Source organism: Phyllostomus hastatus, unplaced genomic scaffold (genome assembly GCF_019186645.2).
Source record: "Phyllostomus hastatus isolate PE091 unplaced genomic scaffold, TTU_PhHast_1.1 phas_contig_40, whole genome shotgun sequence".
NCBI lineage: Eukaryota > Metazoa > Chordata > Mammalia > Chiroptera > Phyllostomidae > Phyllostomus > Phyllostomus hastatus.
Window position 1 is genome coordinate 26,916,200 of NW_025333872.1, and position 17,889 is coordinate 26,934,088.

At 41.1% G+C, this 17,889-nt stretch overlaps 1 protein-coding gene across 1 annotated transcript in view; it reads left to right on the forward strand.

Annotated features, from left to right (window-relative positions):
- The window catches only part of COL19A1 (collagen type XIX alpha 1 chain), a 330,577-nt gene that overhangs the window by 296,692 nt on the left and 15,996 nt on the right, over nucleotides 1-17,889 (forward strand). The window contains exons 42-48 of the mRNA XM_045843183.1: nucleotides 2,643-2,687; nucleotides 5,773-5,817; nucleotides 5,910-5,972; nucleotides 10,636-10,671; nucleotides 10,806-10,850; nucleotides 13,224-13,394; nucleotides 15,095-15,161. Coding sequence (XP_045699139.1) covers nucleotides 2,643-2,687; nucleotides 5,773-5,817; nucleotides 5,910-5,972; nucleotides 10,636-10,671; nucleotides 10,806-10,850; nucleotides 13,224-13,394; nucleotides 15,095-15,161 — 472 coding nt within the window. The remainder of the gene's footprint in view (nucleotides 1-2,642; nucleotides 2,688-5,772; nucleotides 5,818-5,909; nucleotides 5,973-10,635; nucleotides 10,672-10,805; nucleotides 10,851-13,223; nucleotides 13,395-15,094; nucleotides 15,162-17,889) is intronic.

The window sequence follows — 17,889 nt, forward strand, 5'->3', positions numbered from 1 at the left end:
TGCATTTAGCAATGTAGAGGCCATGTAACACCAGAGTAATTATTATTAATTCACTATATTGGTAGGAGCATCTGTTGGCCTTGAATGAGAGAATGAGAAAAGAAAAGAATTAGGGACAGTAAATAAAGTATAAACAATGAATGCTCAAGGAGTCATGCTGCAAAGAAAAGCAAAAAGTACTCCAGTGGCCACTGAAGGAAGTAGGCAAAATTTTATTAAAAGGATTTTAAGACCATAGAAATACCAGAATGTTTTGTATGCTAAAGAGATGATCCAATAGAAAGTGGAGGAGGGTGGGGAATGATATAGGAGGAAAGGAAAGAACTTCTAAAATATCCCTAAATAGCTAAAAGGGATGGAGTTTGGCTTCAGAGAGGAGTCTGGATAGTTCATCTGTGGAAACAGGTAGGAAAAGAGAAGCATGGGGGTACAGATGCTGATATGGGGAAAGATGAGTTGGTTGGAGTCTATAGAAGTTTTTTCCTGGTTGCTTAAATCCTCCGAGATGGAGGAAGCAAGGCCATCATGCGATAGTGAAGTAGGGAGAAGAGGTGGAAATTTAAGGAGAAGCTCTTCTAGGAGGGGGAAGAGTCCAGGGATCACAGACTGTGATGGCTGGGCGATCCTAGGGGCCCCTTGAAGATTCATGGTCATGAACTGAAGTGAGACAGATCAGCAAAATTGTGCTTTTCCAACCATGTATACACTCAGACAAAGAATAAGAGGGAGTTGTGTTTAAACAAGGCTCCAGTTTTGATAGATGGGTACTGGAAACAACAATAGCTCAAAAGAGTTAGCAGTATACACAGGAGAATGATTATAACAGGTGACCATGGAATTTAAATAAGGGAGATTAGTAAGGGAGAGAAGCCATCCAGCAAGTGAAGAATAATGCAGAATTTGTACCATGAATGGATTAGAGATCTTGGTGGCATCAAAAGTTTTGGGGTTCAGGTACTCAAAGGAATAGATTATAATGATAGGAGATGGTGGTCCAAGATTGGAATGCATAAAATTGAGGTTATGAGGGGATGCAGTTACAGTTCTTGACACGGCCTCAGGTATAATTCTGGAGATAAGAAAGAGGCCAGATCGTTAGAGGAGAGTAGTTCAAAGAAATTTAAGACCTGATTGTTGGAAGGACCATCCTGTCAGAGAGTTCTCTTAATGTTCATCTTTATCAGATATGTAAATGTTTCCATTGAGTGAAAAGTTCTAGCATATTCATTATAAGGGTGAAAATCCCATAATTTCAAAAAGCACACAGTGAAACTAACAAGAATTACCTGTTTCCATTGTCCACTTTTCTATTAGTTCTTTTTCTATTTGACTCTATCTATGCTTTATATATTAAAGGTATTACTTCCATTTTATATGTTGGAGTTTTTATCCTAGTTCATCTTTGTCTTTCATTTTTATGTTTAATCCTATTGTATATGTAAATAAAACTTTTATGTAGTCAAATATAAAACTATTTTTCTTTATGAAATCTTGTTTTGCCTTTATGCCCTAATGACTTTTATTCTTATGCTCAACCAAAGATACATAGTCACTTATATTTTCATCTATTTATTTTATACTTCACATTATTCTATTTTCACATAATCCACATGAAATTTATATAGAGTATAAGAAGAAGAATCAAACTTCAAAAATCATTCTGTTATTAACACTCTTTGTTGAATAATACATCCCTTTCTTTAACTAAAGTCTTGCTATACATCTTGGTCTGTTTTTTAGTTTTCTGTTCTTTTTCACTGGTATGCTGCTTAATTTTTCACCAACATTTCATTATTTCAATTGTTACAGTTTTTTTATGTTTAAACACTGGTATTTGTTAATCTTATTCTTCTTTTAAGTTTTTTAAATTTTTATCCCTTCATTTATTTATTACCCTGAATGAGCTGTAATATTATTTGATCAAGCTGCAATTTTATAAGAATTGCATTAAATTTATAAATTACTTTGGGTAGCAATGACAACTTTACTACATTGTCTCACCCTCCAAGAACAAAACATATCTCTTCATTTAATCAGCTCTTCTTTAATGTCCCTGAAGAAAGTCATGCAGTTTTTAATGCAGGTTCTGCTCAATAAAAATTGCCATTTTATCATCCCATATATAATTGATAAAATTTTCAGCATTGTCAGCTTTATCTGAAATACCACATTGCCTTTGGAAAAACTGTTGAGTCACTCTGCTGTTCAGAACAATTCAAGGGATCTTCTGATTGGCCTAATGAGAACTACAAAAGTCCTTGTTCTAAATATCTTTATTCTAACCCTACATCCAATGACACAAGCCTAGGAAAAGCTTTTAAGTAGACTTCAGTATGCTCACTCTCTTAAGTATTAGTAATGAATTACTTTTGAGTGTGTGGAATAGAAATATTGACTAATTTTAGCTGTAAGTATACAGAGTCCTCTTAAGAATAGGTGACAGAAATGATAACATGAATGCTTTTTTTCATTAAGATTATTTGCTTCCATCGACCCTCTAGCATCACATCAGCTGATATTGATAATACTTATCAATTCCAGAGAAAAGCTTAACCAAACTCAAATGATTATTTGAGCACTCATTTTATAGGTAAAGATTTTATAGATATCATCATAAGTACCATTTTTTTTTATCCCAACAGGGAGATCGAGGCCCAGCAGGTCCCCCAGGAGTAGCCGGCATGTTGGTGAGTCCAAATGATCTCACGTGATTTTCTCGGGTGAGCAGCTGTGTCTCCAGAGCGAACCTGTGGGTCCAGGCGGGCTGGGGAGCACATGGTGGCTCCTATGACACCAGGGTCCTGAAACCTCTAGTTTAAAAAAGAAAACCATCTGTTCCTCTCCCACCTCAAGAATGGTCCTTCATTTTCGTCTTTTTCTTATTTTTGTCTTTGTTTTTTTTTCTTCCCAATTCTCTAAGGGGTGTGAGGGAGCCCAGTTACCTGTGATGGTACATTAATAGACAAGCACAGCTTTGAGAAGTCTTTTTTGTTTCTCTGCTTTTGCCATATGTCAAGGTTTCTTGGTCCTCAAATGGTAAAGCTCTCATCCTCGGGCATGCACTTCAAGTTCTTTGTATCAAATGGCAGTCTGCCTGAGTTTTTCCTCAGCCCGGTGTTATTAGCAGAGCTTTATTGCTGCTAATGTTTCCTCATAAACTAGCCCTTCAATAATATTAATCATTTTTGTTGCTCTCTGATGTCAGATGTTTTAATCTCCTCAAGGTCTTTTCAAATGAATAGAAAGTGCTCCAGGAAAGGTTGAAATAGTTTCTCAGAGCCCTAGGGATCATTCTGCTCTTCATTCATGATGCTCTAATTAAAATTTTGTGGTCATGCTTTATGAAAGCCCATTTATCCTCTTGCTAGGTGCCCCCGCCAGGTAGATGCAGGGTAGGAAAGTCAATGGAAACCAGGTGCTTGAACTCATATGAGAAAGATGAAATGGGCCCATCCATCACCCCCACCACTACCCAACACCACCCAGAGCCCCCTGCCACCAGCTACTGTGCTACCCACCACCACCTACCTCCATGCCATCCCTGAAAAGACCAGTAGCCACTCTACTTCACTGTTTAGCTGCTAAATCTAATAACAAAAATTAAAACCTCTCCACAGTCCATAGAAGACCATTCATTACAGAGGATGACATCTTATTTAGCTGTTCTACATCAAGTTAAAATATTAGTATGATTGAAAAGTAACATGGAAATATTTTCTTTAGCAAGCACTACAAAATATTTTATATAAGAAAATATTCTTCTTAAAAGTTGACACAGCTTATCGCATTCCTTCCCCTCTCCCCTCACTACCATTCCTAACGATGTAATTGCCCGAGTCTCCTGACAACCCACACCCCTTATGTTCATTCAAACCTGCTTTTGTTCCCACACAGTATAATGGGCTTAATTCCCCACTGTCTTCACCTGGGAGTGACTACAAATCACTTGTACCTATTACCCTAAATTAAATCTCTCTTCAGAGAAAGCTCATTGGCAACCATTGAAGGTATTTAAAAGATGAGTGACAGACTCCGAAAGCAATCCAAATGAAGAATTTCAAAGATATTTTTTAAGGCTGCAGCATGATTGAAATTAGGGGTGAAATGCAGTTTTTTATCTCATAATTAAAAGAATAAACTGACAAATACAAAAATCATAAAGGGGTAAAAATTTTTGCACATGCAAATAAACAGTGCTGTAATTAGATACACAGCAGTTTTTTATAACTGGACCTGACAGTGGCTTGGGAAATAAAATAGTTAAAATATTCTGGAAATAATCGTGGTGGTCACACAACAGTGTGAATATACTTAATACCACTGAATTTTACACTTAAAATGTTTAAAGTGGTAGATTTTATGTTATGCACATCTTAACCACAGTAAGAAAAAACAATTTTAAGGTGATTGCTCTGGTTGAGACCCACCTTGTCAGACACATCGTGGTCACTCTGCTGAGCACCGACCAAGGGAACCCAATCCTGCTCTTCTAGAATAGACCAGTTCTAGAATATTCTAGACTCTTTCTAGAATATTCAGGCCTGTGCAGGCATTCCTCCAGGCCTCCTTCCCCCCTTCCTCCCAGGATGGCATAGGGGTGAGTGCACAGGGGAAGGGTCTGTACCTGTTGGCAGTGGGCGGGGCCTCTGGCCAGCATGCACCCCTCACCACACCTGGGCTCCCTGAGACCTCCGCTGGCACCAGGTGATCTTTGGGATGGCTGCTGTCTGCTGTCTATGAGCCTCATCCTTTTGTCTCAGATCTCAAGACCCGAGCACTCTGCATCCCTGAGTCCCATGCCCAGACCCTTTTGGACACTGGCCTTCTCAGCTCTCACATCCCCAGCTCAGGCCCACAGGAACCTCGGGAGCTCCCGCTCGCCCACACCAGCTGTGGGAAGCCAGGAATGTCCTCTCAGCCTGGCGTTTGCCTGCTTCACCGCTCAGCCATGCCTTCACCTGTGAGGGGGGCCCCCCCGCCAAAATTCTAAACAGCAAATAGGGGAAAGCCCTCCCTTATTGGATTCCCTCACAACCTACACCTACCTACCACCAGACTCGGTTTGTCTTTCCCAACCACGTTAGGTCTGAGAGACAGGACCTTCTCAAAGGCAACATTCTTATGCCTTGTCTGGAGGGAACTCTTACACATTCCCTCTTCCAGACTCTGCTGGACCATTTTCCTCACGCATCTAGGCCTGTGCTCTCTCCACCCCAGGACCTTCCCAAGTCAGCACCTCAGGACACATCTGTCAATGTGTATTGGAGCAAGTCAGTCCTGTCCTCTCCCTTTCAACAAAACACAGCTTTTCAAATCGAACAAGCTCTTTGTCAGGCTATCGTGCTATAAACTTTGAAACCCTCTTGTAAAACTGTTACTTACAGTTTTACAAGAAACATTTCTTTGACCCTCTGTGCACCACTACCACCTAAAGTAAAGAACTGCCAGTCAGTTAGGCACCAGAGGGATTTCCAGAAGTGGAGATGCATCTGTTTAATGTTTTTTTTAAAATATATCCTTCCTTCATACCTGTCCGACATACACACACATGCGCTTTCAGAGAACTGTACTCCAGCCTGTGCCTAAGAGCCTGCAGAGTTGAGTTTGGGGTCGCTGGGACTCTGTCCCATTAGGAATGCCATTTTGGTAGAGAGAGCCATAGCCGGGCAGCACAGTAAACTCATGGGGGTGGTGGGGGTAGGGGTGTGGTTAAGCAGGGGGCATCATTCAGTAATTTGGCTCCTAATATTTGTCCTTGATTTGATCCCCCAGGGGAAACCTGGAACCCCGGGGCCTCCAGGAGTTCCAGGGGAGCCGGTGAGTTGGTCACTTAACAGCTGTCTTTGTGTCACACTGCATACTCTCTTAAAGCTCTTCAGGGCAATTAATGTTTGTGGGCATGTCCGCAGGGTGAGAGAGGACCCGTCGGAGATATCGGTTTCCCTGGACCAGAAGGACCCTCAGGAAAGCCAGTAAGAACTTCTGTGGTTTGAAATTTGCCATTTTGAGAACTGTTCTAAGCATTGTCTCTTCACCTATCTCCTCCGAAAATCTGAGATTTAAATAAGTAGTTTCTAAGGAAGTAAGTGAAGGTTTACGAATGGATTTGGGGATGTAGTTCTCACTGCATGTTCTGGCTCTCTATGAGGTATCTTTATGTCTTACGCAAGAAAGAGAAAGGTGAGATTTTTTTCATTTCAAGTATCAGGAAATTAGACCCATTGTTTCTTAACTCTAGTGTTCTCAGTGGAGTTAAAAAATAAAATAGCCCATCACATCCTAAAATGTAAAGAAAATGAAAATTCACAGATATAACACCTTTGTGTTAAGCTAAAGACTAAAGTAGAAGCTAGTTTCTCAGGTTCCCTTCTTTATATATGTGCCTTGTTCTTACACTTTCATAAATCATTACTGCCAAATATATCATCCCCTTGTGTCCTAAAGAGCTCTTGGCTACTGATATATAGTATCACTGTGACATTGTAACCACCACTCCTACTAATTCAATTCAACATACATTCCTCTAGTCCCTGCTGTTTGCTAAGGAGGTTCTGGCCCTAAGGGGATATAAACATGAATGAGACCTATCCCAGGCTTGGGATTTTTTTTCATAGAAGGTCACTGCTGCCTTGGCTTCTTTATTTGCTGTGGTGTGTGTGGGAAGGGGGTGCTGTTAGGAGAGGAGGATGCTGAATGTAAATAGGCAGCGCGGAGTTCAGGCGACTGGCTCAGTATCTTTGTGACACCTTCATGTCAGTGCGCTCCCTGACTACCATCTCTCCCCAGAGGAGGCCACGTGAAGAAAAAGGAAGCATCTGCAATCTAGCGTTGGGAAGATCTGGGTTTTAGTTATGACTCAAAGGGTATTGTGAGTCACTTAAGTAACATGACGTGGGGTAAGCATTTCCAGGGCCTGCCCATGGGAGGTGCTCACTAAACATCAGTTTCGTTCCCTGCCCCCTTTACCTTCCCTTACCCACTCCCTGTTGCCAACCCCTGGGAGCCATCTCAGAAATGCTGACCTCTGGGTTCCCTGGGGATTACACTAAAAGCAATTTGTTCATTCAGCAAGTATTTCTTAAGCACCTGCTACATACTAAGCATTGCACTAGGTGTTAGCAATCCATGGAGTTTACATTCTAGGACAGAGGCACAGACAAATAGCAGAGAAGTACACACACAGTGAAAAGATCTAAGCAGAATGAAATAACAGAGTAGCATTCAATAGGGTGGTCAGCAAAAGCATGCCACTTGAGCAAACCCTGCACAAAGTGAGAGCTCAAGCCACAGGGAGGTTGGTGGCGGGGGTGAGAGGACATTGTTTCAAGAAAAAGAAATGGCTAGTAGAACATTGTGTATTTCAAGAACAGCAAAAGGCTCGGAGTTCAGAATGAACTAAGGTAAAGAAAGGTGGGAAAGATAATGAGGGAGAAGTAGGCAGTGACCAGGCCACAAGGAACTTCTAAATCTTTTTTTAAATAAAGATTTTATTTATTTGTTTCTAGAGAGAGGGGAAGAGAGAAAGAGAGAGAAACATCAATGTGTGGTTGCCTCTCATGAGCCCCCTACTGGGAACCTGGCTTACAACCCAGGCATGTGCCCTGATTGGGAATTGAACCAGCAACCCTTTGGTTAGCAGGCTGGCACTCAGTCCATTGAGCCACATCAGCCAGGATGGAACTTCTAAATCTTGAACGGAGTTTGGATTTCACTTGAAGCATGATGGAAAGTCACTGAAGTGCTTGCAAAGGGGAAGGAAGATGATCGAACTACCTTGTAAAAGATCGTTGTGACTGGTGTATGGAGAGCAGACTGCAGGGAGCAGGGTGAAAGCAGAGGAACTGCCAGGGGGCCCGTGAGAGAGAACGGCAGCAAGAACAGGGAGGTCATGAGGGGTAGGAGTATCTGGGATTGAAGAGAAGGCCAAGCAGACTTGCTGATGGACCAGATGTGGAGTGTGATGGAGAGACAATCAAAGCTGTGGTTTGGGGCGTGAGCAGTGATGTCAGAGTGGCGTGTTTGGTGTGACGGGAAAGACTGAACATGAGTAGTTTGTGGAAGAAAGACCAAGACGGGAAATGTCAAGTCAGCATGGACGTAAGCATTTGGAATTAATCCATTGGAGAGACTAATCTGGGTGTTTAAACCTGAGCCTGGATGAGACGGAGTCTCTGTGGTAAGGAAGGAAAGAGGACCCTTCCACTGTTAGGAAGAGGATCTAGCAGAAAAACTAAGAAAGCTCAGTCAATGAGATATGAAGAAAACCAGGTGAATGAGGGGTCCTGGATGTCACAGGAACTAAGTGTTTTAAAAGAAAGGAGTGATAAGCACTGTCTGGCATAGCTCAGTGGATTGAGCACGGGCTGAGAACCAAAGTGTCGCAGGTTCAATTCCCAGTCAGGGTACATGCCTGGGTTGCCGGCCATGACCCCCAGCAACCGCACTTTGATGTTTCTCTCTGTCTCTCTCTCTATCTCTCTCTCTCTCTATCTCCCTCCCTTCCCTCTCTAAAAATAAATAAATAAAATCTTTTAAAAAAACTTAGGCAAATTCTATTTTTAAAAAAAATAAAAGAAAAAATAAAAGAAAGGAGTGATAAACACGCAGATAAGTGACAATGAGCTGATCATTCTCCCCTGGATTTTGCAATGTGGAGCTCATGGTGGGGGAGATTGCATCAAGTTAGTATCGTCATAAAGGTGACCCAGCCGAGGGGAAATTCTGATGGTATAAGGCAGTACAGATAACTCTGGGTAAGGGGAGAAGACCGGTATTCCGCTCACAATGGAGAATGGTCTGAGCAAGAAATGGGGCAGTTCCTCCCTCCTTAACAGGAGGCAGAAGTCAAAACATAAATTCAAGTAGCTGGTGGATCTGGTGGAAGGAAGGAAGGGGAGGTGGTTCTCTCCCATCTATATCCTCAGTGAAGGAAGAATTGAGCTCACCAGCTGAACATGAGGAGTGGGGTGATGATGCTGGACTTCAGAAGAGCTAGGAAAATATGTGGAAGAGTGCTGTGGAGAGAAGGGAAGGGAGGCCAATGAAGAAATGCAGAAGGGTGGCCTGGGAACACGGAGAGCTTCTTGCCGTGTGCTGTCCTGCATTTAGATTGGACCAAGTGGGCAAGGATGCGTGGTTTTCTTCAACCACAGTTCCCTGCTCAGATGCAGACATGCAGTAAGTAGCCAGGGAGTTGGTTATACTGGGTTCTTCCAGATAGGTGAGGTGAGGGGACAGAGAAGCAAGTACAGTGCACATAGGTCATTTAAAAATCTCTGAAAACACCTCCCGCAAGAGAGCTAGTTAATAACACCTTCATATACTAAAGAGGATACACATGACTCTCTTGGGTGAATTATGAGACCAAACAAAAAAAAGGGCTATAAGGCTATAAGGGGTATTTCCTTTGTTAGATTTTTACCAAAACCATGAATTACATTTTTACACTAGATTTATCTTCTTTTATTCAAGTGACACGCTTGTTTCTTACCTCCTCTCCTTAATCAGCTTTATCTTTGCTGCCTGTGTCTCTGGGTGTCATAAATTCTTTGAACCATACACTTCAGGTAACACGTTCTTAGTTAAAGTACTCTAGATAATTCCCAGGACCTTTCCAAGGGGTTGGGGACTCAGGCTGGGCTCTCAGCTGTGACAGGTTTCAGTGTAATTTACAGCAGTGGAAACATGCGGTCATCTGCAGTTCCTCACAGAACCCGTTCCCCAGTGCACAATAAAAGTCTCCTCAGCTTTTCAAAGGAGCATGTCCATGCAATTGCCTGCTGGCTAAGAAATCACTTTCCTCACCTTGATCTCCTTCTTCAAATCGAATCTGAAAAACACATCTGCTGTCAGACTCTAGGTATTTGATTTGACCCCCAAGAGGTTTTCCTTCTCACATCTCCCAGCCGATAGTTCTCCCCAACTTATAAATCTCCGACAAGGACTGGTCTTTACCACCTCCAGAGCTGCCTTATAAAGTTTGGGAAACTTCCAGTTTACTAATAAAAAGCCACTTCTTAATACTCTCAAAAACCATGATTACAGAGTCCTTGCTTTCATATTTTCCGGCTGAAAAATAACAATCATTCTCGGGTTGACAGTTTATTTCATATTAAGACCATGCTCTGACCATGTTATGAAATTTCCCCAGCAGCAAGTGAGAGCATTTACTGGGAATGATTCTTTGTGCTGGAAAAAACTGTCAGTCAGAAGCAGTAAATGCCGTGACCCAGCCACCAAGCACTAGGGGCATCTTCTTATTCCTCAGAATGTATCTCACAGAATAAGCCATGAAAATCACCCTGTTGCCTGTTTACGGTGAGCTAGGCATTTTCTGTTATTTCACAAAGTCTTTAGTTTTAAGGCCATTATTTTATCTTCACTTTATAAGTATAGAAGCTGATGCTATTAAAGTAAATTGTCTGAAGTAAATGGAACTTTTAAATGACAGAGTCAGAATTTAAATTCAAGGCCATCTGGTTGTATCGATTTTGTTTTCCATGTCACCACTCTGCACCACCAAAACCTCTGTGGAAATATGATTAAGTCCTTGCAACTTTACCCTTTTGTTGTCTGTTACTCTAACCATGTCTGTTATCACCCAATTAGAAATATTAATCTTTTTTGTCCTTACAGGGAATAAATGGAAAAGATGGATTGCCAGGTGCTCAGGTATGGAAAACACCATTTAAAATAAATGTTCTAATGCAAAATTGCAGAATTCCTGACAGAAAAAAACCTGGTGGAGCAGATTGAGGAAAACTCTTGGCAAGCAGTGATTTTTCACATTGATGTCTATTTTGCAGGGCATCGTGGGTAAGCCTGGAGACAGAGGCCCCAAAGGAGAACGTGTATGTATATACTGTTTTGATCATTGTTTAAGAGCATCTGCTACAACTGTCCCATCCTTCAAGTTCACAGTTATGTATGTAGAACTCCTAAAAATCTCTCAGGATGAAAAGGTTAGAGTGATCCTAGGATGAAAACCTCTCAGGACGAAAAAGCAGTATGATCCTAGATCTCTGCTAGACATAAACTAGGACAATTAAAGGTCCCAGAAGCAGACCACATGGCAGATATATGACTGGCTTTTTTATACGTAGCTAAGTCTAGTTTGCTACTTTGCTTTGGAAAGTTTTGTCATCCTCCTGTCTCAGACACATGTCCCTACTGTGACTATCACCGTGTTCTTTTTACCTAGACTAGGGGTTCAGCATTGTGATATTGAAGGCAGTCATTCTTTGCTGTAGGTGCCTGTCCCATGCATCGTAGGATATTTAGCAGCATCTCTGGTCTCTGTCCACTAGATGGGGTAGCCTCACCCTCCCTCTAGTTGGGATGACCACAGAGGTCTCTAGACATCACCAAATTCCTCCTGGGGAGCACAGTTGCCTTAGTTGAGGCCCCCTGACCTAGGGGAATACTGAATGGAGTGAGTGGGTACTGTGAAGATGGACAGAAAGGGAAAGGGCAACTGAATGTACAAAGTCACTACTGATGCCACTTACATTGTATGCCTTCATTTTAATTGTTTTGGTTGTTAATATCATTATTCCAACTTCCCACTATGTTGTTGAATGAGCCTGAACATTCTCTCATAGAGCTGGAGGCATTCCACTGCCACAGGTTTCTCAAGCATTCTTCCGTCCTGGAGCTCTAGGAAGGGCTGCTAGTGTGTGTGTGTGTGTGTGTGTGTGTCTGTGTGTGTGTGTCTGTGTGTGTGTGTATTGGTGTCTAGTGTCCTAGTCTTTACTTACTATTGCATAAATAATCCATAATGACTGAAGGAAACATGGAAATAGAGATATTATAAATACAAAAATAATTCTACCTTGCCCCCTACACAGAGACAGGCACTATTGACATGTTGGCCCTATTTCCATCTCTCTCTCTCTCTGGCATACACACATACTTAATATAGCAATACAAGTGAATATATACTTTTTCCAAAAGTGGACTCAAAATTTTTTTGTAAATGACTTTTTTTGCCTAATAACATATACTGACTATCTTTCCATGCAAGTAAATATATATCTACAGCTACCTTTTAGTGACTATATGTCATTATACTGCTTAATACACCTTATTTCACCCATCCAGTCCCCCTTTGGGGAGTATTTAGGTTTTTTTCCAATTTTTTATTATAAACATCGCTATGATGAACATCCTTGTGCCTAAATTATAAAATGATTTTAATATGTTAAAGATTATGTCTATTTGGCACATGATCAAGGTATTGATCAACTATGCTAGTGTTTCTTTTATCTCTTTTTTTGTGTTACCAATCTCAGATACTTCTCCAAATGGGAGCTGAGTTGATATACTTGTATGCAGATACATTTTTATAACTGAGATAGTACCATTGAAATTAGTTCTACCTCTATTTTCTTGTTTCTGTACCTCTTTATTCCATGATCAAATAGATCTCTATAATTGTTCATTTGTTTTCATTATGTTTTAATCAAGAGAAATAGTTGGACTTTTGCAGAGAAGCCACAAATAAAAGAATACTAGTGAGCTGTAGGGCCACTTCAGTGCACCATTCCATCGTATCCTGTGTGGCCATCACCCCATGGAGTTGTGGAACTGAGTGTCTGAAAACGGAAACACCTGCCATCTTCTGTCTCTCTCGTCCCTGTGACTCTCTTTCTCACACACATACACACAAACACACACACTCACAGAAAACACGAACACAGAAGCCAACTCACAGAATCTGATAAAGACCCAGCACACAAGGGCAAGCAGGAAAAAGAAAAGCACACAATTTGGGAGGCATTTTGAGTGCCCTGAAGTCCTTCTGAGTGGAAAACCTCAGCGACAAAATCCTCTTGACTGTCTTCCTTTATTATTGCCAAGGAGACCAGGCTTGAAGTGACAACTGCTATTACTGACTTTCAAAAGTGTCATTATTCTTGACTAGAAACTGGGCACAACCAGCATGGTTGCTAACTTTCTACTGAGTGCCTTCACCGTGCCAGGCATTGTTCTGAGCACTTTACATGAGTTTGCTCATTTATTTCTCAGCACCACCCTGCTTAGTGGGCACTATTAATATCCTCCCTTTGTGGGAGAGAAAGCTTGGCCACAGAGAATTTAATTCACTTATCCAAGGTCTTACAGCTAATAAGTGCCAATATTAATCCAGATCCTTTGCTCTTAACCACAACTCTTGTAGTTATAGAAGAGATCATCCTTTATAATTATTTTTTTTTCTTTCACAGGGTGATCAGGGAATCCCAGGAGACAGAGGCCCACAAGGTGAACAGGGAAAGCCAGGCCTTCCGGGCATGAAGGGAGACATCGGTCCTGTGGGGCCACCAGGAATCAAGGGCTCCATGGGATCCCCTGGGCACCAAGGCCCCCCGGGCCAGCCAGGCATCCCCGGCATTCCAGTAAGTGGCACACACAGCTCCATGAGCTCCTGGCTCACACTGACTACATGTCCCTTTTCCCACGAAAGCAAGAATTCTTTTAAAATCAATAAAATGAACCAACCCAACCTCATCTCTACGAGGGTACAGTAGCTGTCATTTCTTTTAGGTTATATACCAGCCGCTCTGCTAAGCACTTACTGTGCATTACCTCACTGGGTCCTCACAACTAACCCAGAGGGACAGGAGTGGCTCCCAGGCCACTTTCACAAATGCAGAACTGAGAGTCAACTTGTTCAAGGTCACAGTTAATCCATGGATCACACCTATGTTCCACTGACTCCGAAGCCATGCTCCTAACTACTATCTCTAATGTCTCCTTACACTACACAGAAAATAATACTATGTCTGTTTCATAGTAAAACTCCATTTTGTTGACTGTCAGGACAACAGATCTGCTCTGAGTAGTGCTCTGAAGCAGAGACCAGTTGGACCAGGAGTGTTTGGGTACAGAAGTCCATGTCTTCATTAGTATCCTCAGGAGGCACAGTGGATGGCCATTGCACAGAGGAACCTAATCTGAAACTGTCCACGTCAGGAGGAAAGGAGAGTCGTGGAGGAAGGTCAGGGAGTGAAGGACAGGCTGCCCTCAGGTGATCAGTCATTACCAGATACAGGGTCAAACTGAGCATTCCCACAACTTGCCTACTTCTTCATTTTTACCCATGCTCCCTAAGCTCTCCCTGAATAAAGCCTGTAGAATGACCTCTCCACGCTGTGTCAATAATTGGTATTAAATGCATTAATTCAAGTTCATTTGTCCCATACACAGTGAAAATAAAATGTTGAAAGAGGGTATTCTTGGAACTATGTGTCCTAACAGAAATCATTACTTTCTGCACCCATCTCATTGTCTTTAATGCCACACCCCTGAATAATAACCACCAAATACAAAGAGTAATAAAATACTTAGAAATTCTAACCATCATGAAAAATGATAGTTCCCTTTTAAAATATCAAGGTCTGTAGTAAAACATTACTATTATAAATATTTAGATTCTTTGGCAGAGTCATGTAAGTTTATTTGTCAAGAAGTTAAAAGCTCAACTGACATCATATACCTACTTGATTTTCTCTTAAAAAATTGTTTAATATAAATATGCCTGTGGAGTGCAAATTACAGAATAAACTTTACCATGAAGTGGGTGATATTTAGTAAGCTTTATCCCATGCATAAAAGATTTTAAAGAATAATCCAGCATACTTAGAGTTCTCTTTCAGGTTGTCTTCCTTGAAGATCCGTGACATCAGTTAGATCATGGCTTTACCAGTGTCCAGGGATGGGTTAGAAGTCAAACCGTGCCTGGGACATTGACATCATGACCACACTGTTCAAATCCTGTAACTTCAGAAAATGAAGTAATATGAAATGTCTTTCCTAATTAGATGAAGCAGTGTCTCTCCATTTAATAGGAAATATGTTCACATCACTGGTTATGATTTCAGCCCACAGCTTTTAAAGCAATTATGCACTTCAACTTCTTCCTAGCATTTGATCAAAACAAAAGATTTTTATTGCTTAATATAGTGAGTTGCCAAAAGCATTTTGCTTGATAAATATGTCTCTACAGAAGGTTCAAGTATGCATTCCAACCCAATATTTCTATTCTCTATTCATTTGTGCTATGCTCTATTAACAGACCTTTGTTTTCCTCCTTCAGGCTGATGCAGTTTCATTCGAAGAAATAAAGAACTATATTAATCAAGAGGTTCTAAGGATTTTTGAAGGTTAGATTTTCTTAATAAACATTTGTGAATCTTTTACCAATTCTCATCCACTGAAAAATCCCTTCAGCGACATTCTCAAAAGATCATCATTTAACAACTTTAAAGTTGGCAACCCGTTTTCCGATGGGACAGCTCTATTTGATAGAAAAAATTTCCTTATGCTACGTTAAAGTTGCCTCCCTTTAACTTCCTGCCACCATTCTTCCTCTCCTAAACCGCACAGGTGTGGTATCTGCCTCCAGTCACATGACAGCCATTCAAGTATTTTTCAGTATCCATGGTCTTCCTCCTCAGTTTTCTCCACTGTGGAGTAAGTGTATCCAGCTCCTCCACAATCATCGCCCTTCAGAAACACTAAATTTTTAAATGACCCTCATTCACCCAGGAGTATTTTGACCAGGAAAGAGTATAGTGTCTTTCGATCTAGACCAGGGTCAGTCAGCGAACTTTGGCCTACCAGCCAAACACACCTGCCCCCCGTTCTAGTACGGCCCATGTGAGAAGGGATTTTACTTTGGGGGTAGGGGTACATGGTATGGTACATTTTAAATGTTTTCTTAAAATGAAAATAATATTTCATAACATGTGAAAAATTCAAATTTGTGTCCATAAATAAAGTTTTATTGGAGCACAGTCACACTCATTCCTGTATGCATTTTCTCTGGCTGCTTTCATGTGAGGGCAGCAGAGTTGAATGGTTGTGACAGGCGTGGTGTAGCCTGCAAAGTCTTAAATATTTACTGACTTTTGCAGGGAAAGTGTTCTGATCCCTGATACAGACACCTCAGCAATACAGCCTAAGATAACATTTCTTTTTTTTTTAACAGCATCCATATCACACTGTTGATTCATTTTAAATTTTTAGTTAACTAACAACCTTGGATTTTCCTTTACAAACTTTTTAAAAATAGGAGTTTCTTATTATGTACTGTTTTCATATTTAAGATCTAAGTGTGTGATTTTATGTTACTTCTTATTAAATCAAATGGTCCATGTTGATACATTGTTCCAACCTGAACATATGTCTTGGAATGTTGTCTCATAGGGCAGGTTGGCTGGTCCCCATAATTTTGTGTCATCTCTAAATTTTATAAGCATGCCATCATTCTAATTATTCATAGAAATTTTAAATTAAAAAAAAAGTCCAGGATTAGAACTTTCTAAATGTCATTGCGTTCCTGCTGCCCATTTGTAAATCATCTGTTAATCTTTTGTTTTTCTGAACTCTGAACCCATACAGTGGTGCTGAAATCCACTCTATTTCTCTATCTATCCACAGATAACACATGATTTTGTCAGATGACTTGCTAAAGTCAAGATCACTCCCCTCTACTATGAACTTAATAAAGTAGGAGTTATTTGTCTTTAGAAACTAAATCCACACTGGCCTTCATACCTCCTGCTTCTCTTGCAGAGTATCTTTCCTTTGCTAAACTAAAAATACATTATTAAATTTGCAAGGAATAAGATGACAAAATACCCCAAGTCCATCTTCAGTCTTCCTACTGCAAACATGGAGTTGGCTACTCTTCAAGAACCTCTGATTATTATAAGCAGTAATTAGCATGAGACCAAAGTCTCAGAGCTTGAGAGCACGTTATCTTATTTCTCTTGAATACTAGAGATAGAGCAGAGTAACACAGGGACTTTTAGCCACTTCAGTGACAAAATAGAAAAAGGAGTATTTTCTTAAGAGGTCATGAATTCATGCTGTTGATCTCAATTTACCTTGACCTCTACAAAGTATCTGCACCTTGCTCTGATGTGATAGTTTATTGATACGACAGTCCATTCTTTATTTTTCAGCTACCAGTTTTCTCTTTCTAATTTTAATGTTGCCTCTAAATTTTAAAATCTCCTTTTCTTCTTTCTTTTTTTCCCTTTTTGACTTTTAAGTCAAGCATCTTGGATTAGACTCCAAACTTTGCTGTTCAAACATTCCTCCTCAACGAGCATTTCTCAAGCGTGACTGCCTGACAAAAAATAAGACATAGAATTTCTCTGGAGGAACACTAAAGACTAGAGAGGCATAGGCAGGACTCAGTGAAAAATGAAACTCTAAGTGCCCATGTTCAAACTTCATTAAGGATACAAAACAGCAACAGCAGAACGCTGTACCGAGCAGAGGGCCCTTCTGAGCAGGGGGCCTGCGTGAGTCTCAAGGAGCCTGCGTGAGCCTGTCCCTGAGGCCAGCCCCAGGCGCAGGGTGTCTGGGATCTCTTCAGGGAAGAGGGGAATGCCAGCAAATACACGCTTTGGGGTTGCAATCTAAAATTTTCCTTTCATTCCTAATTTCCATGGGTTCTCATTCAGTTGTCTGTTACCTCAAGCAGGTTTAATATTGAATTTCTATTTTGTAGAAAACTTTAGATAAAAAAAATATTAAATAGTTCAGCAGTTAATGAGTCCAACTTTTTTAAAGGCTAGTTAAGAATGTCAAAAAATATAACCAAGCACTGTCAGAAAAATATTTTATGTTGAGATGTGAGAGGTGTTCATTTTCAATCCCGTGGATGAAGGCATGGCCCCCGGTAGCGGAGGAGACATGGCTGCTTCCGCTGGGGAAAGGCTCCCAGGCTGCCCACTCCCAGCCGCTCTCTGCCGACTCCCACGAAGGACTGTCAGCCTCCAAGGAGGAGGTCAGCAGAATCTGACTGCTCTTAGCTGACCTGGGGCAGCCTCCCCCAGCTGGCAATTTCCTGATAGCTCTACCTCTAAGCCTTCCAGC